This window comes from Pseudomassariella vexata, assembly GCF_002105095.1.
Source record: "Pseudomassariella vexata strain CBS 129021 chromosome Unknown BCR38scaffold_3, whole genome shotgun sequence".
Taxonomy (NCBI): Eukaryota; Fungi; Ascomycota; class Sordariomycetes; order Amphisphaeriales; family Pseudomassariaceae; genus Pseudomassariella; species Pseudomassariella vexata.
The window spans coordinates 2,509,718-2,535,406 of record NW_024467958.1 but is presented as its reverse complement, the minus strand read 5'-3'; the positions used below and the strand labels follow the sequence as shown (position 1 = coordinate 2,535,406).

The following is a 25,689-nucleotide window of genomic DNA, read 5'->3' as shown; positions in this document are numbered from 1 at the left end:
TATTACTAAGGGTTTGGGGCTCAAGATTCATATATTGTCAGTTAACTAGCCACAGTAGCGGAAAACTGGAAAAGAGTCGTTGGAGGTCGAAGGCCAATGCGGTCCGTCAACACCATAGTGGACATCAATAAAATCGAGCAAAGTAACGCCGTCGTCAGAAAAGCCCGCGAGTTATGCCACCAACGCTCTGGTTTACTTGATTGGGAGAGGAGCATATGAACAATCTCCTCATGCCCGTTTTCTCTTGCCATTGAAATAGCTGTTTGCCCATCCACATCGACGAAATCCGATTTAGCACCAGCAGACAAAAGGAGAGCAACAATGTCAGCATACCCGTGGGCAGAGGTTCAGAAAACCGCCGATTGTCCCGATGTGGACAATGAATTCACATCGATGTTCTTCTCCTGTAAGAAAACTCGGACAACATCCGTTCGTCTATATTGAGCAGCAACCCACAAGGGTGTTTCACCACGGATATTTTTCGTATCTGGTGGAGTCCGATCACGTAATAGTTGTCGGATCTGATTCGCATCTCCAAGGTGAGCAGCCGTGTAAAAAAGGGCGATTACTTTCCAGACAGGACATACGTTTCCCGGAGCAACATGCTCATAGAGAAGACCAAGAGCATGTTGCTGCCCGCACGCAGCAGCCGCAATACATACCCTACCCGTAATACAGGCCTTCGTGTCGTTCTTGCGCTCTGTAAGAAACCAATTAATGATTTCATGCCCGCTATGTACGTTCCCGGCTGCGGCCTCGATAATGTCTTGGGTGATCTGGATCTCGTTGCCGCGCTTCTCGAGGAGAAGGGCCATCACGTCTTTACCGCTCCATTCGTTCCCGGCTGCGGCCTTGACGACATCTTGGGTGATCTGGATCTCGCTGCCGCACTTCTCGAGGAGAAGGGCCATCACGTGTTTACCGCTCACTCGATTCCTGGCTGCGGCCTTGACGACGTCTTGGGTGATTTGGATCTCGCTGCCGCGCTTCTCGGGGAGAAGGGCCATCACGTCTTTACCGCTCCCTTCGTTCCCGGCTGCGGCCTTGACGACGTCTTGGGTGATCTGGATCTCGCTGTCGCGCTTCTCGAGGAGAAGGGCCATCACGTGTTTACCTATCCCATAGTTCCCGGCTGCCGCTTTCATAAGTTTTCTTGTGATCTTGAAGTCGGTATCATTATTTAGACACCAACGAAGGACCCGAATACTGCCAAATTCAGCAAGCAGTTCTGAGTATGACATGCTCTCCAAGACCCTGGGCAATTTCTTTTTTAGGGATCCCCAATGTTCTTGATCAATCAGGTTATGTATATCAAACACGCAAACCACTAATAGTGCAGAAGGAGGTGCAGACATGATGACTTGAAACTTTAGCCGGGTTGTCAAATCCAAAATGGCGACACATCGTCGTAAACGTTTAAGACTCCTGCTCCAACCGGAAAAGCGTGATTTTGCATTATCTTCGCCTGATAGGAACTCGCCTAGTTCCTTCCTCAGTCTCGGTTGTCTCGTAAAATCAGTAGCCCGGGCGTGAAATAGCCAGTAGATGCCAGAATACTCCTCGAGTGGTGTCCAAGACGAACCTCGTGAGATAGCATTCGTTAAATTGAACAGGCACGCCTCCGCCACAGATGCGTTCGCAGAAGCTGGTTCGTACATTTGTTTTTTTTTCGAGAAATTCCCGGACGGAAAAATGCGAAAGTCGAAACGTGTTGACGTTGGAGTCGTAAAGGACGAGGTTGCAGCACAGATCCAAGAGTTGCCCCTTCGGAATTGGTGATCCGACTCGGCTACACACGGCTGCTAGCAATTCCTCCGATTTAAGCGTCCTCCGCGAGCAAAGAAGCCAACTCAGGGCATTTTGAGCGTATTGTCTGTCCGCATTGCTGTCGTACTTCTCAATTCTAGAATGGATCTCTTCGTAGAGCTCCTCTAGAGTTTTTGGTAATTTTCCGATTCTTTCTTCGATAGCACTGTCTGTATGCTGCTCACAGAGCTCGTCCAATTGCAGGCTTGCCCAGCGGAACCTACCTATGTAAGCCCTGAAGTTTATCGTATAAATAAATAATAACTTACATTCCATGTACACTGGACGTGAGCTTGTCGTTAATTTTCTCTTCCAGTTCCTTCATTTTTGCGCTATCTCGCAGCAATTTGCCGTTCTCGATCAATCGTCTTGTCTTCCACCGTACGAATGTGTCTATATCTGCCGCGTTACGGTTCGAGGAGAGGTCTAACGTAGGATATCGACACAGCTTGTACACGATATCTTGATCATCCCGGCTCGAGACAAAGATCTTCAATAGGCAGGGAGACTCCGTCAGAAGGTATTCCAGCGTGGTTACCAGATCTCCTCGAGTCGTCTTGTCGCATTCGTCTAGAGCATCGATCACTATTGTTACTGCTGTGTCTTTGTAATGGCCGAGAAGACTGGTAATTAAGCTCTTGCTTTCGGTTAGAGTTAGCGGAGAAGACAACTCGTCATCTGCCTGCCGCTTTTCATGGACCTGGATTGCTGCTTCGATAAGTGCGCCACCCTGTTTGGGCATTGAAAGTTGCCTAGTAATACTAGCTGTGATTCTTGCCGGATCGGAGCGTCCAGGCTCTCCTCTGTTTTGGGAACAGTAGAAATACGCCAGCGCAGGGCCCTGATTCCGTTGGAATGCTCTCTTAGCGTCCTCTATCACAATGGACCTGGAAGATAGTTAGAAATGAAAAGCCCGATTTCGGTCTTCACATACGCTAACTTGCTTTTACCAGAACCTGGAATCCCGTGCAGCCAGAGAATGGAGGAAGCACTCTCATCCTTCCACTTGGAGAAGGTCTTGTCCTCGAGAAGCCATTGGCCTGTGCCCTCAAGGATGTCGTCCCTTGTCTGCCTGTGGTGCTTGGCATGAGGCTCGACCGAGATCCAATCTAAAATTTTGGCCTTCGTTGTCGCTAAATATGTTAGCATTGTGCAGATTCTGCAGGTTGGCGACTTACTGTCGAGATTGTCTTTGATATCAATAAGACTGCTGGTCCAGCGGACGATGGGTGCGTCGAATTTCTCGTGCATCATTTTGAGGTTAACCTGAATTTCCAGCTGAGCTGTTTCTAGTTAGTATATGTATGCTCCGGTAAGGGTAATAACCGACATTGTAAATTGAAGATTCTGCAGCAGTGGTCCACATCCTTTTGCGCTTCACTAATGGCTATAAAGGAAGACTCTAGATGAGACGTATTTGAGATGCGATGTTTGATAGTGCGTTCTAGTTCGGTCAGTTAATATTCGATATAACTATGTGCTTACTCACTCACAGTATTTTGTCGGTAATACGTCCTTGCTTGGGTAAGATAGGTCAGGATCTTTGCGTATAACTTGACCAGTGCATGACGTAACTCTTCTGCAGTGGATGACGAGGACCCTTTCAAAATATCTTCGACAAGGGCATTGCGGCAGATGGATTCGGCAATGGATGCGGTTTTCTCGACAAGGCTACTATATGTGTTCATGTCCCCTACGGCGACCTGTTTAGATATTAGCATAACGAGCTTGGAAGGATGAAGTAAGAGCCCACATTCAACAGAAACCGAACACCGGCCCAGGGCAGGGCGGCGTGGATCGGATCGTACTGAACGACGATATCGCCCACCTCCTTGAAGTGATTGACCCATTTGACCAATTTCGCCAAGACATCGCGGACAATGACCTGCTCGCCATTCTTCGGAGTGAAGGACCAGGCTTTATCGAGCGACTGTCGCCTGGCCGTTTCAGTCAGCTCCAGCAGCTTGTTTAGCGATTCTTGCTTCTGCTGGTCGAAGTCGATATGAGACGTAATTTCCTCTCCAAGTGTAGCGACGGCTTCGTTCCAGAGATTATCACTGAACAGAGGATGTATTAGGCAACATAAAGGAATGGGGTTATTGCGGGGGATCGTAGCCTGCCTGCTTACCTGGAGACCCTGAGAGAACCCGCGAAAGCCATCTGGCTCCGTCTCTAGGCAATGGACATGTGTGCTAGAGGAGGACGTACGGCGCTGTACTCAAGGTTAGGCAGAGTAGGGCTCAATGTGTTCGTTGATATACGGATGGAGTTTGATGATCAGGACGAGTCGGTATAAGCCAGTGCTCTGCCCTGCTAGGCTAGTTCCCAGGGCGTCGGCTCAATTAGCGTTTGTGGAACAGGACGCAAAGGCGTTAGCCCGAAAATAAGTTTCGTGTCGTGCAGAGCAGCGTATACCTGTCGGAGACGCAGCTCAGAAACGAGGGATAACAAGAGCAGTGCTTAGCAAAGACAATTCGAGGGGTTGTAGGAGATGGCGACAGGAATAAAATGGTCATTTTGGAGAGAACTGCTCGGCTACTTGAGGGCAACATAACTACTGGACGGATAATGAATGGTGGGAATATAAGCAGAGCTGGGAAGATTATGACGGCGGGGGCGTTGACGACCAATCACTTTCCTGACAGTGCTAAGGCAAAATTTGCAGCCGTAACAACCTAAGAATGTAGACCGTCAAAGGGGCTTCGGGGAACACCGCCTCATTGTCCCGGAGACCAAACGTTGTACAGATAGTCCCCATTTCGTACTTGAACAATACGCGACGAGCTCTTTCCGCGCGACGCGAGCATAGCTCGATGGAGAAGTTGGGGACTTGCTAGTGCTTCCTGTGTAGATCCGACCTCTAATAACAAGGTCGTAAGTCCTACACACTTTGTAGTACGCACAGGTCGACATTTTGAGTGTGCCTCAAGCTTGTGGTATGAAACTGGCATGAGTACCTCTGCGCACGTAAGGCTGGTCTCAAACCCTATGCTGATAGCGGGGCACATGTGGCTGCCAGCCAGCCCACAGCCACAGCCTTCGCAATATCATGCTTGACTCGTGCATACCGGTGGCTATGCTGTTGGGCACCTACAATACAGTCCGCCAGGCTGAACGAAGACAAAATCTCCTTTTATTCCCGCCATCTTTCTGGATTCTTCAGTACTGTGGAATCTTTTATCAAGCCCCATTAGCTTTGCCATAGGATATCCGCCTATGCTGTTATTTCAAGCGAGCTCTCACACCATTGAATTGTACTCTCCGACCAAAGAGTCTTGAGTAGATCTAGCTCAGTTAACCTACCGTTTCTGCCTTCGATTTGATATTCTGTTCTCATCCATTACACTTTTTATGTCAGGAACAAGACCGATCGCCACATGGGCGACAGCTAGAGTGTCGAGCCCAGCAGATTTTATTGTCTCCGAGAGGGGAGCAACCGATTAAACCCATATTTATATCCTTATAGATGATTGAAGAATCGCTGGGAAATGATATCAGGACTCTTTGACGGTCATATTTGGCTATTACATCCGGATCACTAGTACTCGGCGGCCTACAGCCACGCTGACTCTTAGAGGTAAGTCCCGGTAACGACCTTAAGGGCTTACATTTACAAGTAACACGATAAGTCGATGCCAGCGGGTATGGAGGGGAGGGGGTTCTGCCTCGACCCAATATGGATGATCAGCTACACGCCGACGACCCAGGCTACAATTAGCGGGGAGCCAGCGATGAAGTGGTTTGGCAGAAGTGAGAACGATAATTCGAGGAGCGGCGGGTACAAGAACGCACTCGGCACCTGTCGGAGAGTTCGGGATCTTTGCATGCAGCTAACTATATAGATGTCTAGAACATATGTGTAACCAGCCGACAAGAGGCAAGTAGCCGCAGCTAAAAATACAACGCCACGTCAAGACGCGTTGTCACGGGTATAACGCGCCCCGAACATCTCGCGGGGCATCGCTCATCCCAAAGACTACAAAACAATAGCAACCATTATATCATATTTTAAAACTCTATTTAAGTTTGCCTACCTACTTGTTTACATACTTGATAGTAATTATAAGGAGATGTTCTTCATTTTGCTCTAAGTATCTTAGTTATACATAATGGAAAGTTCAAGATTAAGATAAGCTGATTTTGGTAGACTTATTCCGTATTCCTGCAAACATTACACTTAAACTAAGACATGTCATAACGGCGACTATTTCCACATCAGGTGTTAAACTAGCAATGTTTAGTTAGGTATGTTGCTTCTGCTACGATAAGGTAAGAGATGGATGCGGCAGAGAACTTCCTAGGCAAGACGTAACGTATTTCACCCCCCATTCCGACACCTCTGTAAACCCTAACAATAACCACACCGCTATTTACATTATCCTTTTATTTCTCAACCACTTTTGCTTCAATTGACTTTATTCCAAGTATTCGATCTGATCTGCTATCAATGCCTTCATATACGGAAGAAGACCTCGCTGCCACCGTTCTAGACGTCGCAAATGGTAAATCTGTGCGACGCGCTGGCCTGGATTGGGGTATACCAAGGACTACACTTATCGACAGACTTCAAGGCGCTGAATCAAATCGCGAGGCCTCTGCTAGCCAGCAGAGGCTATCTTCAGTGCAAGAAAAACACTTAGCAGACTGGGTTTTGGTCCAGGAAGCCCTTGGACTAGCCCCAACGCACGCGCAAATCAAGGAGCTCGCGCAGCGCGTCCTAGCCCTCAAAGGTGATCACCAACCACTGGGCGAGAATTGGCTGGAAGCCTTTCTAAAGCGTCACCCAGCACTAAAGACTAAAAAGAAACGCCGTATCGACTCTCAGCGTATCAATGGCGCGTCTACCGAGGTAATCCAAGCCTGATTTGCTTCAAAATTACGTATTCCTGCAATTCAAGCGATTAAGCCGCAATGCAGGTATAATATGGATGAGCATGGCCTTATGGAGGGTCAAGGGGGCTCTGGGCTAGTTGTCGGGAGCGCTAACTTACGCGCAATACACCAGAAACAGCCTGGTTCGAGGGCGTGGACGTCAATTTTGGAATGTGTGGATGCCCTCGGCAATACCTTACCCCCCCTGGTTATTTTCAAGGGCAAGGACGTCCAAGAGCAGTGGTTCCCTGGTAAAAATCTTCAGGACTTCAAGGACTGGCGCTTCAAGGCATCCCCCAAGGGCTGGACAGATGATACGATAGCTATCAAATGGCTTGAAGACGTTTTTATACCCCTTACGCTTCCTCAGGACCCTTCAGACACTCGTTTACTTATTTTGGATGATCACGGTAGTCACACAACTGATACTTTTATGTCTCTTTGCTATCAAAACAACATATACTTATTATTTTTACCCCCGCACTCATCTCATGTCCTTCAGCCCCTCGATGTTGGGGTGTTCTCAGCTATGAAAACGGCATATCGCAAGGGGGTCGGGTTTTTAACCCTATTAACTGATTCAGCACCTATTGGCAAGCGGAATTTTATGCGCTGTTACGCCAGAGCACGCCAGAGGGCCCTAACGGCTCAAAATATCAAGTCTGGTTGGCGTACAAGTGGTCTATGGCCCCTAAATGTCGCTAGGCCCCTTACTAGCCCTTTTCTGCTTGAAAATAGCAACCGCACACGTCACCAAGGTCCAGACATTCTTATTACAACCCAGCAAGTCCAGAAAACGCTCCAGGCGCCTTCAGAGGGCAATGTTGTATGGTCAACGCCAAAGAAGAGCGTAGATACAGAGCGCCAGTTTAGGGAGTTCAATCGACTCCAACAAACTAACATGACTACACAACGCCAGCTATTTAGAAAGATGAAAAAAGGGTTTGATGAGAAGGATTATCTATTAGTAAGCGCAGAATTACAAATTGAGGGCTTGAAACAGCGATTGGAGCTTATGAAGCCACGGAAAAAAAAAAGAAGGTGCAAGTAAGTCCAAACGCGAAATTCGCAAGGATTGAGGACATACGGCGGATGAGGGAAGTATCTAATGAAGCTCTTGTTGATGATTCGGGTTCAGAAATATCTAATGTATCTACTGTCGAAAGCGATTGTATAGTTGTTCAGAATTGAATCTGTGGTGGTTGTTTGAAATTGCAGTGTTATTCGTGGTGTTTTGTTTTATAGGGTGTCGGAATGGGGGTGAAATACGTTAGCAGTGGTAAGACTCTGGAGCAAATCAACCAAATACTTAACACGAAAGTCGCCGAACGCGCCTAGGATTAGAAGGAAAAATCAGCTCGGTACAGCTTTGGCCCTTCGTTTACGTAAGCTGTGAATACTTGAATGTGGTTATGTAACTTACGCGAGCACTAGCTATAGCCACGACAATTTTGTGTTTAATCATCGTAAACTCATACCAAATATACCAAGAGGACATTAAAATAATTACGAAATTTCGAGGATAGTTTACTTGAGTGGGGTTATAGGGCCCAGGATGTTCGGCAGTACTTGTATTGGATTGTGGGCAAATGGTCTTGTATTGAAAGTGTCATGATCTCTGGAGAGTCCTGAGAGAAGTGAAGGGCGGCCATAGGGGCCTTATATAGGTAGAAATGACTGATGCCTGCCCCACAGCTAGGACTTGTGTGGTTCAATGGGTAGAGGTCATATTGACCCATACTTCGTACGGTTTGCGGCTTTACTTTTCTCCTTTGACTTAGCAGTCTTGACGGAGTAGCCTTGAAGGTCCGACAACTTGATTGTGATAAGTGCTATTCAGACGAGAGAATGGTCTATCACTCTGCAGAAAGAAAGAGACAGTAACAGCTCTAAGTCAGATATTTTGAGGGATGGGGAGATTTATAAAACCTTCACGAATGTAGTTGATCCGCTGGAACGGCTATAGTACGAGGAGCAGGTCTGAATACAAGCTTCACCCAATATACTTATATCAGCCGATGGTGTGCTTTCATGGAAGTTTAATAGGCTCGCATATCCAAGTTTGCAGGATGACCTGGACTTACATGAGATATTCCTCGCGCAATTGGGGCGCGGTAGGGACAACATGACTAGTGTTTTTCTTGCCGCTTTTATCAGTCGTGCATTTTTCTCCTATAATCTATCTGGCCATTTACCCCGTAACTTTACAAGCCATGGAATGTAGGCACCATAAAGTGTACTCAAGATGTTAATGAGCACGACTTAATTAACTATATTCTCATGTGTCCTAGGTTAAAGAGTATATATAGTGACTCTGCACACCCCATGTATCTCCATGGCCATCAACTCATAGGCAGCCCCCTTTGGTGGCATGAGTGAAATGGTTTCGTCATTTTACCTTAAAACATGTTTTTTTTACTTTCTCTATCCTAACATACTATCAACAGACTCTTTTTGCCGCAGATCTAGGCTTCTTCAACGGGACCATTGACCCCGAGATCCTAGCCAATCCACCACGGCGCGATGTGCACATGATACCTCGCTGCGGCCCTTTCATCATTCAATTCGAGGCCGAAAATCCAGAAGCATGGTCATATAATTGTTATATTGCATGACACTCTGCCATGAGCACATGTTAGGCCTCCTGGAACGGCCTCCTGGAACGGCCGTATGAGGTGGGTAGTCAGAGGATAATCCCGATCAGGAATAAGACATGTGCCGCTTGAGATGCTGAAGTAATCTTAACATCATGAATCAGATAGATTCAGTTATATAGGAGACTGTTTTCATTGTTTATTAGTGTGAGAGTAAGTGAATGGGAAAATTGTAGTTGTCAGATTCCAGTCTCATTGATTATCACGCCGAGGTTAAAGTAGACATTAAAAAGAAGCAATGATAAGCTTTAAGTGAGAGCACGTCAAATTAGACAGACCACCTAGGAGATTCTGTGGCAAAGAGGATGCGGGGATTGACGCAATGTAAAAAAAAGCCAGTCAGGAGAAAAGCTGATCCCCATAGTGGCGCTAATTGCCGGTGAAGACCTCCAGATCGAGACCATTGGGACGTTAAGCCTAGCTGGAAATTTGCAGCTTCAGAGTCGATTCACAAATTATGCACGCGAAAGCTTTATTTTGACTTCCTGTCAACTCAAGCTCGCTTTTCTTTATTGCTGTTGCTAATCTTGGTTTTGATGTCCGAAATACTTCCGCATCTTTGGAGCCAGTCTGCCAGCTCGTCTCCATGATGTTGTCAACCATCCGCATGCGACCCCCAGTGCACCTGTCATGCACCAAATTTTGACCGCGCTCAGTTTCCAAGCTTCCCGAGCTGCCTATAAAACATCGGGGAGATCATGAACTTAGGATGATACGCGGTCAGGTTTGGCTCGTCCACAGCTATATCATGCCCGAGGAGTACATAGAAGAGTAGGGCAACGGCTTTAACTCAAAGTATTGAAGTCTTGAAGTACTATATCAAACTCTTCATGGACTATTATTCGTCTAGATTGGATGGTTAGATACCCCAATCTCTCAAATACCTAGAGATGGCGGTCGAGACACCTAGGAAACCTGAATCGGACAAATCTTAATAGCAATGTGACCAAAAATAGAGCCAGGTTGCATAAAAATGGACCTTGCATCGCCAGCTAAGACTACAATACTTCCATAATAGTCCCCATGCTACAAGCAAAGAAGATTTTTAAGGATATGAATCGAATCTAAAGAAGGGGGTTTCCCCAAGAGTTACTGCACCCAATAGGGCTTGCCCAGGACTGTCAAAATATCAACACGACTTCCACCCCTAGCTCTACACCGAGAACACGACAAACACAACTGGTCTCTATCAACACAGCAACGCAATTATGAACACTTCTCAGGACAACAACCAACACAATATCAACGTATCCCGAGATGCTACCGATGCCGAGATCAGAGAGACCTATACATCTATGGGCTTGTCGGAGCACCCCGACAAGATTGTTGGCAGTGAAGATATGAGTTCTAAGTCCCATCTTGTGAGTCATCATGAACTTTCTACCCTAGGAAACCCATAAAGCTAAGCTAAAGGACTTTATCAGATTAAAGATGCCTATGCAGTCCTTAAAGACCCGAAGCACTCCCCTGGCCCGACCGTCCGAAGACAGAATAGCCGACATGTTCCACAAAACTAGCTCAGGCACTCGCTTCTTGGCAAGGCCTCAGGTCCACAAAAGCGGGTCGACGCAGCAGAGGCCACTGTAATCCTCCTGAAACTAAGCGATCGAGAAACTATTGAAGATTTTCGAGGCCAAATTTGAGGTGGTGCAGGAGTTTGCGCAGGGGAATGCTGCCAAGCTGCATGTGGAGGTTGATGGAAAGCGGACTATGAAGGATTCTAACAGGGCGGAGAGGCAGAAGAGGCGGGAGGCGAAGGAGGTGACGAAGACTTGTTTGCGTGATAGCGGGTTGTGGCGCGGGATGGAGGGACGGCAATCTTGTGGTAACTGCTTCACGACCTATCTTCGCGCCTTGCGTCCCAGACGGTCTTTTGTGCGGTTTGCAAGATGGCTTGCAAAGCCATAAGTCTAAAGTTGTAGGTTGGTTGAGTTGGGTCACTGTTGGGCGTTGGTGGAAGACAGATCCACACATTGGCGCCCCTTACAGATGGGAAGAGTCAAAATAAAGAACCACCTGAAACAACGGGAGACCCGATTGTTTGGTGTAAGAATTAGGTCACCAGCTATGAAGAATATCTACGACACCCTTATCTGATAGCCAATCGGCGTCATTCCTGGAGAGTATTGCTAAGGCCCAGGACGATCCACAATCAGCAACTTTCGAGTCCCAAAGGAACAAACAGAAGGTGTTGTCACACCATGTACCGTCAATATATAAATTAAATACTTTAGTAGCCAGCTCCTGTATCCACCGAACGTAACAAAAACCACTCTTACTCACGTAGACCAATCGTTCGCCCATGGTTTTCCTTCTGACGTCTTTCGATGCTGTCGTCGAACGACTCTCTGGTCTAGTTCTTTACTCATCTAGAGAAAAGGGGTGCCATCCAAAAGAGCAAAGACACGCCTCATATCATTCCATACCCAAAACCGTCGGCGCGGTCTCCCGTTTACTGAACCACGCATAGTCCTCGGTATCGGATTGACCGGAACTCGGGGTGCCAATAAATATCAGGCATGGGGAAGTTTTCCAGTTTTGGGGCGCAGCTGGATAATTATTAGCTGGTCGGTCCAGATCCCGTGGTTGCAAGCTTAAACGACCTACACAGTTGAGTAGATAGATAGACTATGACGGTTGCGGTGCCTGTCGATCCATTGTGGAGTACCCTTGCAATGCCTCCAACTTCCTAATAAGGCAATGTATGGATTTTGATATTCTTTCAGGGCTGAGAATATCTAGCGAAGATATATCAAGTTTTCCTTGCACTTGCCACGTGACGGGATCTGGGGAGTTGCATGGCGAAAATTAATCCAGTGCCCGGGTTTGAAGCTCAGTGAGACTGCCCATTGAGGTGCTTCAGGTTACACTCGGCTGGGATGCTCCGTAGTTTCTGGGGGTTTAAAGCTGAAAAGCCTCCAATGAGCTTCTCATGCTCAACATCCCGGTGCAACTCAGCTGATCATGTGGGCATGCAGCAATGGCTATACGGCGCTGTGGGGAGCAACACGGCATTCCACAAATAAAAAGAATCCACTCCAAGTCTAGATCGTTGAAGCTCACAGCCCACGGGCGTTTGTAGCTCAACCGTCAACGTCGTAGTACAGGGTTCATCATGTTATTTGACCACTCGCGATTAACGGTCAACGGTCGACGTCCTCCTTGAAGACATGGCCACAACTACTAGGCACGGCTTAGCGACGATAGTCTTGAAGCCACCAGTCACATTGCCCAGGCACGGACAAATAAGCAAAAACGGAGGCCCGCCAGCCGGCTTGGACGTTCCGAATTGCATCATGACAACGTCTCCCGGCGACAACCTCACGGCGACTCATCTAGCGCTCCAAAACGGCAACATCCACATGGCCCCGTCTCGGATGCCAGGGACGTCGTTCCACCTCATGTCATGAATCGGATCCCGAATGTTAACTGACCACACTTACATATACATATATAACCTCCAGTCCTCATGCTTCGGTGGTTTATGAATCATCAAGCACTTCATCGTCAACAGATCCTACCAAGTAAGACAAGCCACAATCGTTCATTCACGATGCTGTCCAAACTTGCCATCGCCTCGTCGCTCGTGGCCGTCTCACGGGCTCAGCAAGCATGCTCCTCCACCACAGAGACTCACCCCACAATGACATGGTCCAAGTGTGCTGCTGGAGGCACATGCACTTCCCAGTCAGGGTCCGTTACAATCGATGTAAGTCATCATTCGAGACCTTAGCTTCTATATCTACCCAACTACTGAACTTCATACTTCGCAGGCCAACTGGAGATGGACCCACACCGTCTCAGGCAGCACTAACTGCTACACTGGAAATGAATGGGATACATCAATCTGCACCGATGCAGAGACGTGTGCAACGGCCTGCTGTCTCGACGGAGCTGACTACTCCGGCACCTACGGCGCCACCACCAGTGGCAACGCTCTCAACTTGCAGTTTGTGACCGAGGGACCATACAGCACCAACATCGGCAGCCGTTTCTTCTTGATGGCTAGCGACACCACATACCAGATGTTCACCCTACTCGGCAACGAGTTCACCTTCGACGTGGACGTGTCGAATTTGCCATGCGGCCTGAATGGCGCTCTGTACTTTGTCTCCATGGACGAAGATGGTGGCATGTCTCGCTTCCCTACCAACAAGGCTGGTGCCAAGTACGGTACTGGGTACTGTGACTCGCAGTGCCCGCGGGACATCAAGTTCATTGATGGTGTTGTAAGTCTATCGTCTCTGACTCCGCAACGGAGCGATCTAAGGAAACGATTCTAACGCCACTTGTGCATAGGCCAACAGCGAGGGCTGGACCCCTTCCTCCAACGACGTTAATGCCGGTCTCGGCGACTTGGGCTCGTGCTGTGCTGAGATGGATATCTGGGAGGCGAACAGCATCTCGGCCGCTTACACGCCTCACCCGTGCACCACGTCGTCTCAGCACTCGTGCAATGGTGACGCCTGTGGAGGAACTTACTCTGCTGACCGATACGGGGGAGATTGCGATCCCGATGGATGTGACTTCAACAGTTACCGCCAGGGTAAGTATCACCTTGGGAAGAGGCATTTGTGTGGTGAAGCATGAGCTTAGTACAGGATTAACAGGCAACACCACCTTCTACGGTCCCGGAGACACCATCGACACCAAGTCGCCCCTGACTGTGGTGACTCAGTTCCTCACTGGCACTGACGGTGCCCTGAGCGAGATCAAGCGCTTTTACGTCCAGAATAGCAAGGTTATCCCCAACTCGGAGAGCTCCATCGGCGGTAAGGATGCCTCAGACCCCCTTTCATGTCTTATCATTTGTTGTACTTGCTGGTGTTGCGTAAACACTCAAGAAATTCTACCTCCAATATTCTCTTCACAAATATCCAGTTCTGCACGTTCATTACTGACTGAGACAGGCGTCACGGGCAACTCCATCACCACTGCTTATTGCACCGCCCAAAAGGCTGCCTTCGGCGACACCAATGACTTCGCCAAGAAGGGTGGCCTGGCCCAAATGGGTGCCGCCCTTGCCAAGCCCATGGTTCTTGTCATGAGTCTGTGGGACGACGTAAGCCCGCTTTTCCTTTTCACTATTCTATTTCCCCCTTTTCGACTTCCGTTCACTGCCTCACACACACGCACAAACACACACGAACAAACTAACACACATTTCCCTAACCAACAGCACGCCGCCAACATGCTTTGGCTCGACTCTACCTACCCCGTCGGCAGTACCGCCGAGGGCGCGGCTCGCGGCACCTGCGCCACCACCTCGGGCGTCCCCTCCGACGTGGAGAAGAACAACCCCAGCGCCTCGGTAAAATACTCTAACATCAAGTTCGGTCCCATCGGATCGACCTTCAACAGCGCCGGCTCCGCAAGCGGTAGCTCGTCCTCCAGCACGCCGGGTGCCACGACCAAGCCGACATCGACGACTACCAGCTCGACTTCGGGCGCCACGGGCACCGCACCCAAGTGGGCTCAGTGCGGGGGTATTGGGTACACGGGTCCTACTACTTGTGTGGCAGGGACTACTGTGAGTGTTTCCCGCACGATATGAAGATGAAGGTGATTGCAGAACAGGTTGCTGATTGATGCTTAATACAGTGCACCGTGTCGAATGAGTACTACTCGCAATGCTTGTAAGCATGGCTGCTGTGACCAGCTCAAATTGAATGTCCACGTAGATCAGGGTAGAAGACCAAGATACAGATAATATCATACAGGATGGATATCATCAAAAGGGGCACCAGTTGTCTCGTTGAATTTCTTTGCGAACTTTCTTGGACGTATTATCTTTAAGACACTGTTGGGGAGGTCACTTTCATCGCATTACGACTCTCGTTTCTGCTCGCAAATATGTTTATCTGCATACTTATCATTGCGACAACTTGAATCCGGTTCCACGCTGTTTGTGTGTGTTGCAGTCTGCGACTATGAGTTGTTTTGCAACAGCAAGGATTCGATGGCAAATCGGCAATTGCGAGGTAGCACAAGAAATACATGTGACCCCCAGCTAATGATTCACCACCAGGAATAGTCCTTAGATCTAATAGCAGGCCTCTACCGCCCTTTCGCTTGTCTCATACGCTCTCGTCCGTGAAGTAAACCAAAGCATGCTACTTTATTTTGTGAGATGGAGATGGCGAACTGCCCCCAATAAACTGCAACGATACACTTCAGCACCCAGCCATGCGTCTGCAAAGTGTTGTGCAGCTGACGTGCTCGTAAGCAGCATGTTCACCATACATGGCATTTGAGCTCTACCACGGTGTGCTACCGGGAATGAAATCACGCCCGTTGCTTGAATTTCTCCGTTCCAATCATCCAGCCAATAGTGGTTCTGTAGCCAATGTGACTGCTCTGTTAGGGTATTGTGAAGTTATTGAGAACGGGCTGATGAAAGTAGGGTGTAAATGTAACTTCAGAAATTCAATCCTCCCCATCAGTTGCGAGAGCTTCACAAATTTATGGTGAGAAAGAAGCTTGGCACTTGGGCTCGGAATGTTGGGAATGCTTGGGATCCTTGAATTTCTACTTCAGCCGATAAATGGTGCATTTGCCGCCAAGTGTACAAGACAGCATGATAATACTGTAGAGATAACACTATAGAGTACAGAATAACTCTTTCACTAGGACATGTCACAAGATAGCAAAGAAGTGTTGCGTCAAACTCTATACAGTTTCCTGTGTCTACAGGAAATCGTTTTGCGGTTGGAGGATGGGTTTCCTCGTATATGCCAGTTCTGATATACATGAGTGGTTAAAGGCCGCAGGCTGCATGCCAGTATGAATCGTCTAGTGCCAGCTGGCATGTCAAATGATGCAGCAGCCAGTGGGGTCCAATGATGCTGTGAGGTTGAACTCGGATTTGTTCCGGAGACCTCGGGATGTAATAACGGAAGATCGCCATCATGCCTGCAATCATGTTCGAATGCATCATTACCGTATCAGCCAGGCGACATATGGAGCCATAGCCACTGAAACCGATGCCTAGCAACCTGTGAAGTCGTTTCAATGATGTCGACACGGAAATGGTATCCATGACGAGCATCGAGATCTATACTGCGTCAGTAGAAATGGGTCAAATCGCCGTTTTCAGCACCTGACGGGTAGCGCTAATTAGAAGGTTTGACGCGATCGTTCGAGAGCGGAACATTTGCATGACGTACGAATGGAAGTTGTGTAGTAGTCTGTCGCGTGTAACCAATCACGCCGTAGGTAAATGCTCGCTTACCAACCCCGCCTAATCCTGGTCTGTTGCGTGCTTGACCGTGCAAGCATCCAAACACTTGAAGTGAAGCACCTTGTTTGGAAATGGTTCCTAGCCTGGGTTTTCATCGTCCAAGATTCGGTGGCTCCTGGTAGGTAGTCCTCTTTCAGCTGCTGTAGCTGTCTTGTCGTCTCTCGATCCTGAAAGCAAGAGATGGTCCGCCGAAGGAGATTGATAGAGACATTTGAGGATGTCAATTCCAAATATTGAGCCTCCATCCGCCAAGGTATCGCAGAAATGAATGACAGTACTGTACTGAGGCCAGGCGGGTGGCCAACCCACTTCCCCGCACCTGCCTTCTTTGTGGCTCTGTTTCAACCCCAATGCGCAGAGACGGCCGCACGTGCCACGCTCGCTTGCCCCAGGGAAGACGACAACCTGACCATGCCGACCCCTCCTTGCCAGCGTCTTGCCTTCAACGCCTGCAAATGCCGAAGCTGCCATTGGCTTGGCCATCCAACTTGTAAGACGTAAGCGCCTCCAGAAACCGTGCCAATAAGGTTTCGCCCGGGTTTCGAAAGGCAACAAGGCGATATATAAAGCGCGGGGTCACCCTCTTTGTCTGCCGGTCTAGATGCCTTTTCTTCATCCCATCTGTTCGCAGTCTTTTTCTGCCACCCATAATCGCTACTTTTCTTTGCCAATTCCCTGAGACACGCATTCGAGAGACACAATTGCAAACCGCAACCATGGGAGAGAACCCAGACGCAAGCAAATGCCCGGTTCACCCCCGTCTGATGAACACCGGTGGTGGCGGCACCAAGAATCGTGATTGGTGGCCCGACCAGCTAAAGCTCAACATCCTACGCCAGCACACGTCGGTATCCAATCCACTGAACAAGGACTTCAACTATGCCGAGGCATTTAAGAGTCTTGACTATGAAGCCCTGAAGCAGGATCTGCGTGCTGTCATGACAGACTCGCAGGACTGGTGGCCAGCCGACTTTGGCCACTATGGTGGTCTGTTTGTCCGCATGGCCTGGCACAGTGCTGGCACCTACCGCGTCCAGGATGGACGTGGAGGTGGTGGGCAGGTCAGTACCCCTTCTTATTGTCGCTTGTCTGTTCAACTCGGTCTTGTTCCAGGAACATAGCATTGGTTTCGTTGCCGTGGTATTCCTGAGGTATCAACGATGGTTGCTCCCTTCTCCCAGCAGTTCTTGAAAGTCTCCTTACTGATCCCACTCTCTCAAATAGGGCCAGCAACGATTTGCGCCACTCAACAGCTGGCCGGACAACGTCAGTCTCGATAAAGCACGCCGTCTCCTGTGGCCCGTCAAGCAGAAGTATGGCAATAAAATCTCGTGGGCGGACTTGTTGCTCCTGACGGGCAACGTGGCTCTCGAATCCATGGGCTTCAAGACCTTCGGCTTTGCTGGCGGCCGCGAAGACACGTGGGAGGCTGATGAGTCGGTGTACTGGGGAGGCGAGACGACTTGGCTGGGCAACGATGTTCGCTACACCAAAGGACACGAAGGTGTTAAGGGTCACGGCGTAGTGGACGGTGATGAGCAAGGTAGTGCCGACAACGATATACATACACGCAACCTGCAAGAGCCGTTGGCCGCTGCTCATATGGGTCTGATATACGTAAACCCTGAAGGCCCCGATGGAAACCCTGATCCTATCGCTGCGGCCAGAGACATTCGTGTCACTTTTGGTCGCATGGCCATGAATGATGAGGAGACGGTTGCGCTAATTGCCGGCGGTCACACGTTCGGTAAGACGCACGGCGCAGGTCCTTCCGACAAGGTGGGCAAGGAACCTGCGGCGGCCGGTCTCGAGGAGCAAGGCTTGGGCTGGCGCAATGGCTTCAACTCCGGCAAAGGTCCCGATACCATTACCAGTGGTCTCGAAGTCACATGGACCAAGACTCCGACGAAGTGGAGCAACCACTATTTCGAGTATCTTTTCGGTTTCGAGTGGGAGCAAACAAAGAGTCCAGCCGGTGCCAATCAATGGGTAGCGAAGAATGCGGAGCCCATCATTCCCGATGCCTACGATCCCAATAAGAAGCAACTTCCAACAATGCTTACAACGGATCTTTCACTGCGTTTTGACCCCGAGTACGAGAAGATTTCGCGACGCTTCCTTGAGAATCCAGACCAGTTTGCCGACGTTTTTGCGCGCGCCTGGTTCAAGTTGCTGCATCGCGACGTCGGCCCCCGCGCCCGGTACATCGGCCCCGAAGTACCGGAAGAAGTGTTGATCTGGCAAGATCCGATCCCATCTGTTGACCACCCCTTGATTGACGAAAAGGACATTGCTCTATTGAAGAAGGACGTGCTGGCATCTGGTGTTGAACCTGCTAAGCTTGTTTCCACTGCCTGGGCTTCGGCTTCCACATTCCGCGGCAGCGACAAGCGAGGAGGCGCCAACGGTGCACGTATCCGCCTCGAACCTCAGCGCCACTGGAAGGCGAACAATCCTTCACAGCTCGCGGAAGTGTTGAAGGCTTTGGAAGATGTGCAGAAGCAATTCAACGACTCGCAATCTGGTGGCAAAAAGGTGTCACTGGCTGATCTTATCGTTCTAGCCGGAACCGCCGCCGTTGAGAAGGCTGCGAAGGATGCCGGCCACAACGTAACAGTTTCTTTCGCGCCTGGTCGCATGGATGCGTCGCAGGAACAAACCGATATCGAGTCTGTTGGCTATTTGGAGCCTGCGGTTGATGGTTTCCGCAATTACGGTAGATCGACACACAAGGTGCGCACTGAGGAATTCCTCATCGACAGGGCGCATCTTCTGACGCTATCGGCGCCGGAAATGACTGTATTGGTGGGCGGTTTGCGCGCATTGAACGCCAACTACGACGGGTCAGCTCATGGTGTTTTTACTAAGCGTCCTGGTCATCTTACGAACGACTTCTTCGTCAACTTGCTCGACATGAGTACTGTTTGGAGGGCAGCTGATTCCGACGGTGAAATCTATGAAGGCACAGACCGCAAGTCGGTACAGAAGAAGTGGACCGCCACTCGCGCCGATCTCGTCTTTGGCTCTCACGCCGAACTTCGCGCCATATCGGAGGTATACGGCAGCGCTGACGGAGGAGAAAAATTTGTGAAAGATTTTGTGGAGACGTGGACCAAGGTGATGAACCTGGACCGGTTTGATTTGAAGTAGGCATCATCTCCACAGGCTCGCTTGACCGACTTCTTCCAGAATGTTTACGTTTATAGTATCAGCTCTCCACCCATTCTTTTAGAGTCGCCGGAGTCAATATTTAAGGGTGCCAGGCTTTGACTCCGCACGTTACCTTCGTAATTATATCGAACAAAAACAGAATTGATTGATTACTTAACTTGCATTGATAGTTTAATGATTCGCAGAAATGACAAATGTATACACGCCATCGACTCACAATACCTTGACGAGTCTTGACAATTCTATCTAGTTACCCACATGCTCTTGACATAGGTTGTGAATCCTTTCCAGTACACTTATGTCTGCAGTCAATGTGCCTAACCTCTTGTGAGGAAAAAACGAAACAAAGGTGTTTCATGCGATACCGTAATAGTCTAATAAATTTATATTGAACATGCTATTTCTAGCACACTGTTGATGTCGCAAACTGGGCTATCATGTGGGTAAACAAACAAAGTTGCTTATGGGGCAGACCGATATCCTAGTGTAGCAGATGGGCACAATCCCATTCTTACCAACCTGAGTACGTCTTGCAACTTTAGGTAGTTGGATACTGCTTTATGTCGGATTACGAGAGACTTTGGTCATTCCTTTCGAGAACGGCGCGTTTGCTTACGCCTTCAACGTACCCTTGCATGGCGAACTTGGTTCCAGTGCTCGGGGGCATTGAGGGCCTCCACTTGAACCCAAGCTGTTGTATCCCGCCGCCACCTCCGGTCGACTTTTCAAACTTATGGCACTTGCATATCAGCAAAAGATAAGCCTACTCGGAACGTATACCCAGGCTACTGCACAAGCTCGAGCCCACCTGCACAGTCAAATCCTTGAAGACACACAGATGGGCACACGGTGCGCTCCCTCGTACAAACTCAGATAATCCCCAACATGTATACGCTTTTCCTTCAAAAGGTGGTCAACTCGGGGGGCCGGCTACAATCCGTGCCTGCTGCCACAGCTTCCCACAATAACCCAGTATTCAAGTGTAGTAGATGCGTATACCGACTGCTCTACCTGATATACCGTATATTATCTAGTTCTTAGAAAGCTAGAAGTACTTTGAATTGTCGAAACGGTTTGGTTACATTTCTAAATATACTGTCCAAGGTTACGATGTCTAACTAAATTCAATGTCTCGTACGGGGTTCTGTTCCAGTCAGCGGAGATGCGGAGGAACCGGAGCTTTCCTTTCAGAAAAACACGTATTAAAATACCTTCAATAGCCCGGCTACTCACATCAAGTGGTTGCGTAGGAGTTCAAGCCAGCAATTCCAACCAACCAACTCGAATCGAATATTAAAGATAGTCTTCCTGATTCATGCACAGATCATTCTTCGGGCCCTTCAGCAAGCCCGAGGACCCATCAAGCCCCGTTGTTTCTATTGACCTGGCTGCTCGTGAACTTGGACGTTGTCTTCAGTCGCAGGAACAAGGACTCCCTCTACCTCAGATGTGGTCACACTGAGAGACGTGTAATAAACTGTGATGGGATTTTAGTCATCATGACCTATGATCCATCTCATCTGCACCATCCCCATGTTCGCTCAAGATAGACTCGATCTCCCCGGGAAGACTAGCGACTTCGTCTGCCAAGCACATTAGCTCAACAATAGCGACTCAGTTGAGAAGGCCGGACTTGCCACCCTATCGGGTACCGACGAAGTTCTGCATGTCTCGTAGCCTTTTTCGAGGACTTCTTTGATTCGGTGATCTCGCGTCGGTGTCCGGCTTCGTGATGACGCCCACGGTTCGCTTTCCAACGAAATCTGCATTGCGGACCAACTTCACCACCTCTTGGATCTCTTGAGTGGAGATGTCAGTCTTGGCGGAGACAACGGCGAGGATGATGCTTATTGGCTGTTCTATGAAGTTGGTAACCATGTCATGGACCATGTCGACGTCGGCTTGAGTTTGGTACTCTTCGACGGGAAGTTTATGAGCCCGGGGAGGTTGACAATAGTCAAATAAGGACAATCCGGTCTACTGATTTCAATACGAAGAGACTAGTTTGAGAACCCCTCTGAGATTCCCATGAGCTTCTTTGCATGATCGATTAAACCGGGAAACCTGAGAGGGGAACTAGCGTTTCTTCAACACGAACCACGCAATCACGGTTTGACAGGCCGATATAAGGGGGCTTGACGATGGAGATAGTGACGCTAGTGTTCTTCGCTGTGCGGAGAACCACTTCGGTGGGCAAGCGAGTGCACAAGTTGCTGTTGACGGGAAAGGGACACCAGAGATGGCCTCGAGCACAGAGCTCTTATCAGATGGCTTCGCCACACACGATGATCTGCGGCAACGAGATATCGGCTTGCTGATGAATGCGCTCAAGACGAGCATGATTGACGGCATCCAGTGGGTCAGATTAATCCTGCGAGCAGAGTCCGTTCAGGACCTCAGAATTCAACGTGAGGACCATCTTGCCGGCTGTTAGGTTTGATGTGAAAATCAGAAAAATGTGAATGATTTGGGTTTGTGGTTGATGAGTTGGGGGTTCGTAAAATGATGTTGGTGTATGCTGCCTTTCAGTTTCCAGGAACTCTGAGACGGGGAAAGGAGTTGCCTTGATATGTGCGAACTCTCTGCAGTCTACAAGGGAACCACCAGGCAGGAATTCCTTCAAAACACTGTGTGTACAATGTTGACGGGACTTCAAACAAGGTACTCCTGTCGGCGTCCTCTTTCATCTTGGGAATTCCGAACTTTTCAATGCCTGACTGGAAATGTCCCAAAGTCTTGTACCTAAGAAGAACAAAAGGTGGCGCATTGATTTTCATCTTAGGCCAGTAATACACTGGTGATAAAAAATTTCACAACGAAAGATCCGTGGTACTCCATTGTTAACTATAATCTGGACAACGAGATTCCAGCGAGAACATCCATGACCAGCTTCCAAGCCCTCTTTCCAACTCATCAAACAGCTTGAGGCTGAGATTAGCCGACTACAGACTCCTATTTCGTTTGTAGTTGTTCGAATTTGATATCAGAAGCCGGTAATATGCAGGTCGACGCCTTGCGGAACTATTAGATTGACCAGAAAACCCGATAGGTTAATGTTTGGGGTCTTGGAGGGCCCCCTATCCTACTCAGAACAGTTGGTGTCTCTTGACATGGGTTTCAATGCTCTATTCTGTCCTCATTTGACAAACAGAGATCGAATTCATTGACTTTAAACACAGCAGGACTGGTCCACTGGGACGGCATTGTCAGTTTATTGCTGCACTTACATCACTCCGGCCAGAGGTCGCGGCAACATAGACAGTCTTCTATGCAGCACCAGGCTGGAGCAACAGTTCTGAATTTGAGAGAACAGTTGGCCTTCGTCGTCATCCATAAAACTACACCCAATGTGTCTGCCAACGTCCGGCGAATGCTTTTGGAGAAAGTGTGACTTCAGGGGGTGGACCATTGTTCGTTCACACATCTGTGGGAGGGGTCATCTGCTTCAGTATGGTGTCTAGACACTCCTCCGGGCTGCGGGTAGAATCCACGATGATAGCACAATCTCCAACTGGACGGCATGGATTTTCGATCCACTTCTTGAAAAGCTCGTCTATACTGTGGCTGGCACTACTTGCCATGGCATCTGGCGGGGGACGATCCACACCCGTCCTTTGACTCCTCAGCGACTCCCTGCTACGCATCCTTTGATCCAGTAAATCCAAATCCGTGATTCTGCACTCGACGTACTTATAGTCGTACCGGTACTTTTGAGCCAGAGCGGTTCCCCGATCTATAACCTCGGGGTAGTTGCAGACGCTGTCAATGATGACGCTCCGCTCTTGTTTGATCATATCCTCGGCGAGAACCCAATCGAGGCGATAGGTGAGTTTTGCTGACTGATCAAAAGGGATACCGGTGTCGAGGAAGAAGGCTTTGATGAGGTCGTGGTTGATGACCACGCCGTCGATGGAGTGGGCTAGTAGGCGTGCTATCGCGCTTTTACCGGAGCCTGGTGCACCTGACATTTGGACGAGTTTGCGTGGCGGACGCGAACTTTGATCTGACATGTTGCTCATCATGGCAGCCAGATTCTGAGGGTTGGTAGTGCCAAGCGATATTCCAGTAACTGCTCTTTTAAGTCTGGTGGGGAAGTGGATTACTGAGGTCAAGGTATTGGTTGACTTGGTGGAGGGGCAATGGCTGACCCTCGATCCAGACGTCGCTGCATACGGTGCGCATGTAGGGTAGTAAAGTGCTACTCTTTTGTTACAGGGTATGAGTAAGCATACATATAAGTACACTAGTCGAACAGGGTTTGAATTACCAGGAGCTATAGTCCAAAGATGTCAGATGTCAGATATCAGGGGTGCTGTCGCATCCTTGCCCCTCATGAGAATCTGACTAGCTCAGCCACACTTGACGCAGGCACAGCTATCTACCTCGGACTGTCGGCAGCACCCCTCGTCGTCCCAGCCGCTCTCATCGACCAAGACCTTAGGAGCATCTCAGTATCTGCTTCTGGGATGCACCCACTTGCGTCGCCTATACTATTTTCGCCAGATATCCACGACGCCTTGCGTTAGGCAACACGAAATGTCCGAGAGCAAAGCTGACCCGATGGGCAGCGACAGCTCACCCGCACCAGCTGTCGCAGCTGACAGCTCAGTCAAGCATGTGACAACCGCACTATCACCACCCGCACCGGTAGATATCGGCGATGCGCCCGACCCAGACGAGGACGATCTGGATGATTTAGATGACTTGCTTGACGAGTTCTCGACCGAGAAATCCGATTCCAAGAAATCTGCTGCCATATCGGGACCAGCAGCAACATCAGCGACGGCTGGCAGTAGCACGACACCTACGGCGGCTTCCACATCAGCACCACCCCCATCTATGACAGACATACCAGACATCCTAGACGATGATATTTCGGAAGATGAATTTCAAAAGCAGTTGCAGGCCGGCATGGCAGAGCTTATGGGAGATCTGGACAAGAACGTAAGTCGGCGTGCCCGCACAATGCTAGACAGACTGCTGTCGCAATATGTACCTAATGCGACACAGCCGGAAATGCAGTCACAGTTCGAGAGCATTTTCAAAGAACTAGGCGTCGCCGCCGCCATCGGCGCAGAGCCCGAAGCAACGTCATCCTCGTCGACCTCGAAACCTGCGCCAAAAGCGAAGAACCCCGAGCAAGTAGCCGCGGATCTGAGCGCCGATGCCTCGTTCCAAGACACGATCCGGCGCACTATGGCGCGCATGCAGGCGTCTGGCGAACAAGCGACAGCAGCGGCGGCTGCGGAGGGATCCGAGGACGACTTCATTTCCGAGATGATGAAAGCGATGAAGGACTTGCCTGGTGAGGGCGGGTCGGAAGAGGACTTCACCAAAATGCTGATGGGTATGATGGAACAGCTCACCAATAAGGAGATCCTGTACGAGCCGATGAAAGAGCTTAACGACAAGTTCCCGGATTGGATGCAAAAGAACAAGGGCACGCTGAAGGAAGAGGATAAGAAGAGGTATGAAGACCAGCAGAAGCTGGTCAAGGAGATGGTTGCCAAGTTCGAAGAGCCGACGTATAAGGACTCCAACGCAGCGGATCGAGAATACATCGTAGATCGTATGCAAAAGGTGAGTAGTCCCCTTGCAAGCTCGAGATTTCCAGAATGTTGAAGCTGACCCCAAGTTCAGATGCAAGAAGCAGGCTCGCCACCAACCGATTTGATAGGTAATATGCCGTCAGCGAAAGACGTGCTTGGGGATGGGCCAGACGAGGGATGCCCAACGCAATGAAGCCGCGGGCGACTGAGATCTGGATGTGTGTACAGCAGCATCAATTCGATACCAATTATGACGTGTGCCTATACACGCAGCCTACCCTCTATATGCCGTCATATGACTCCAATAGACCATCCGAGTCCGAACGCCAAATTTCAACTGAAACCATCCAACAACGCCATACCTCTGATAGGGGTAACAAAACTTGACGCTCCCCAC

At 49.3% G+C, this 25,689-nt stretch overlaps 8 protein-coding genes across 8 annotated transcripts; 4 read left to right on the top strand and 4 right to left on the bottom strand.

The window, feature by feature from the left end:
* Positions 1-16: 16 nt before the first annotated feature.
* On the bottom strand, positions 17-815 carry BCR38DRAFT_508085 (uncharacterized protein; the record flags this gene model as incomplete). Its single annotated transcript, XM_040864967.1, has 1 exon — positions 17-815. The coding sequence occupies one exon, from the start codon at positions 813-815 to the stop codon at positions 348-350; it is 468 nt and encodes a 155-aa protein (XP_040719160.1). The 3' UTR covers positions 17-347.
* A 7-nt stretch (positions 816-822) lies between these two features.
* On the bottom strand, positions 823-3,966 carry BCR38DRAFT_455710 (uncharacterized protein; the record flags this gene model as incomplete). The annotated part of the gene is made up of 10 exons (XM_040861830.1): positions 823-882; positions 930-1,487; positions 1,657-2,026; positions 2,076-2,693; positions 2,741-2,939; positions 2,985-3,089; positions 3,137-3,250; positions 3,296-3,509; positions 3,560-3,863; positions 3,935-3,966. The coding sequence occupies 10 exons, from the start codon at positions 3,964-3,966 to the stop codon at positions 823-825; spliced, it is 2,574 nt and encodes an 857-aa protein (XP_040719159.1).
* A 6,574-nt stretch (positions 3,967-10,540) lies between these two features.
* BCR38DRAFT_472320 (uncharacterized protein) lies at positions 10,541-11,348 on the top strand (the record flags this gene model as incomplete). The annotated part of the gene is made up of 2 exons (XM_040862905.1): positions 10,541-10,693; positions 10,956-11,348. 2 exons carry the CDS (start codon positions 10,541-10,543, stop codon positions 11,238-11,240), a joined length of 438 nt encoding a protein of 145 aa, XP_040719158.1. The 3' UTR covers positions 11,241-11,348.
* Positions 11,349-12,885: 1,537 nt separating this feature from the next.
* On the top strand, positions 12,886-14,972 carry BCR38DRAFT_335026 (glycoside hydrolase family 7 protein; the record flags this gene model as incomplete). Its single annotated transcript, XM_040855364.1, has 7 exons — positions 12,886-13,041; positions 13,106-13,561; positions 13,632-13,878; positions 13,943-14,104; positions 14,243-14,394; positions 14,512-14,862; positions 14,934-14,972. 7 exons carry the CDS (start codon positions 12,886-12,888, stop codon positions 14,970-14,972), a joined length of 1,563 nt encoding a protein of 520 aa, XP_040719157.1.
* A 2,316-nt stretch (positions 14,973-17,288) lies between these two features.
* BCR38DRAFT_455708 (heme peroxidase) lies at positions 17,289-19,722 on the top strand (the record flags this gene model as incomplete). The annotated part of the gene is made up of 2 exons (XM_040861829.1): positions 17,289-17,633; positions 17,797-19,722. The coding sequence occupies 2 exons, from the start codon at positions 17,289-17,291 to the stop codon at positions 19,720-19,722; spliced, it is 2,271 nt and encodes a 756-aa protein (XP_040719156.1).
* Positions 19,723-21,240: 1,518 nt separating this feature from the next.
* BCR38DRAFT_482338 (uncharacterized protein) lies at positions 21,241-21,633 on the bottom strand (the record flags this gene model as incomplete). The annotated part of the gene is made up of 2 exons (XM_040863490.1): positions 21,241-21,326; positions 21,396-21,633. 2 exons carry the CDS (start codon positions 21,631-21,633, stop codon positions 21,241-21,243), a joined length of 324 nt encoding a protein of 107 aa, XP_040719155.1.
* A 1,526-nt stretch (positions 21,634-23,159) lies between these two features.
* On the bottom strand, positions 23,160-23,753 carry BCR38DRAFT_334823 (uncharacterized protein; the record flags this gene model as incomplete). The annotated part of the gene is made up of 1 exon (XM_040855350.1): positions 23,160-23,753. The coding sequence occupies one exon, from the start codon at positions 23,751-23,753 to the stop codon at positions 23,160-23,162; it is 594 nt and encodes a 197-aa protein (XP_040719154.1).
* A 550-nt stretch (positions 23,754-24,303) lies between these two features.
* Positions 24,304-25,485, top strand: BCR38DRAFT_336359 (Pex19 protein family-domain-containing protein; the record flags this gene model as incomplete). The annotated part of the gene is made up of 2 exons (XM_040855448.1): positions 24,304-25,323; positions 25,384-25,485. The coding sequence occupies 2 exons, from the start codon at positions 24,304-24,306 to the stop codon at positions 25,483-25,485; spliced, it is 1,122 nt and encodes a 373-aa protein (XP_040719153.1).
* Between the last annotated feature and the right edge of the window lie 204 nt (positions 25,486-25,689).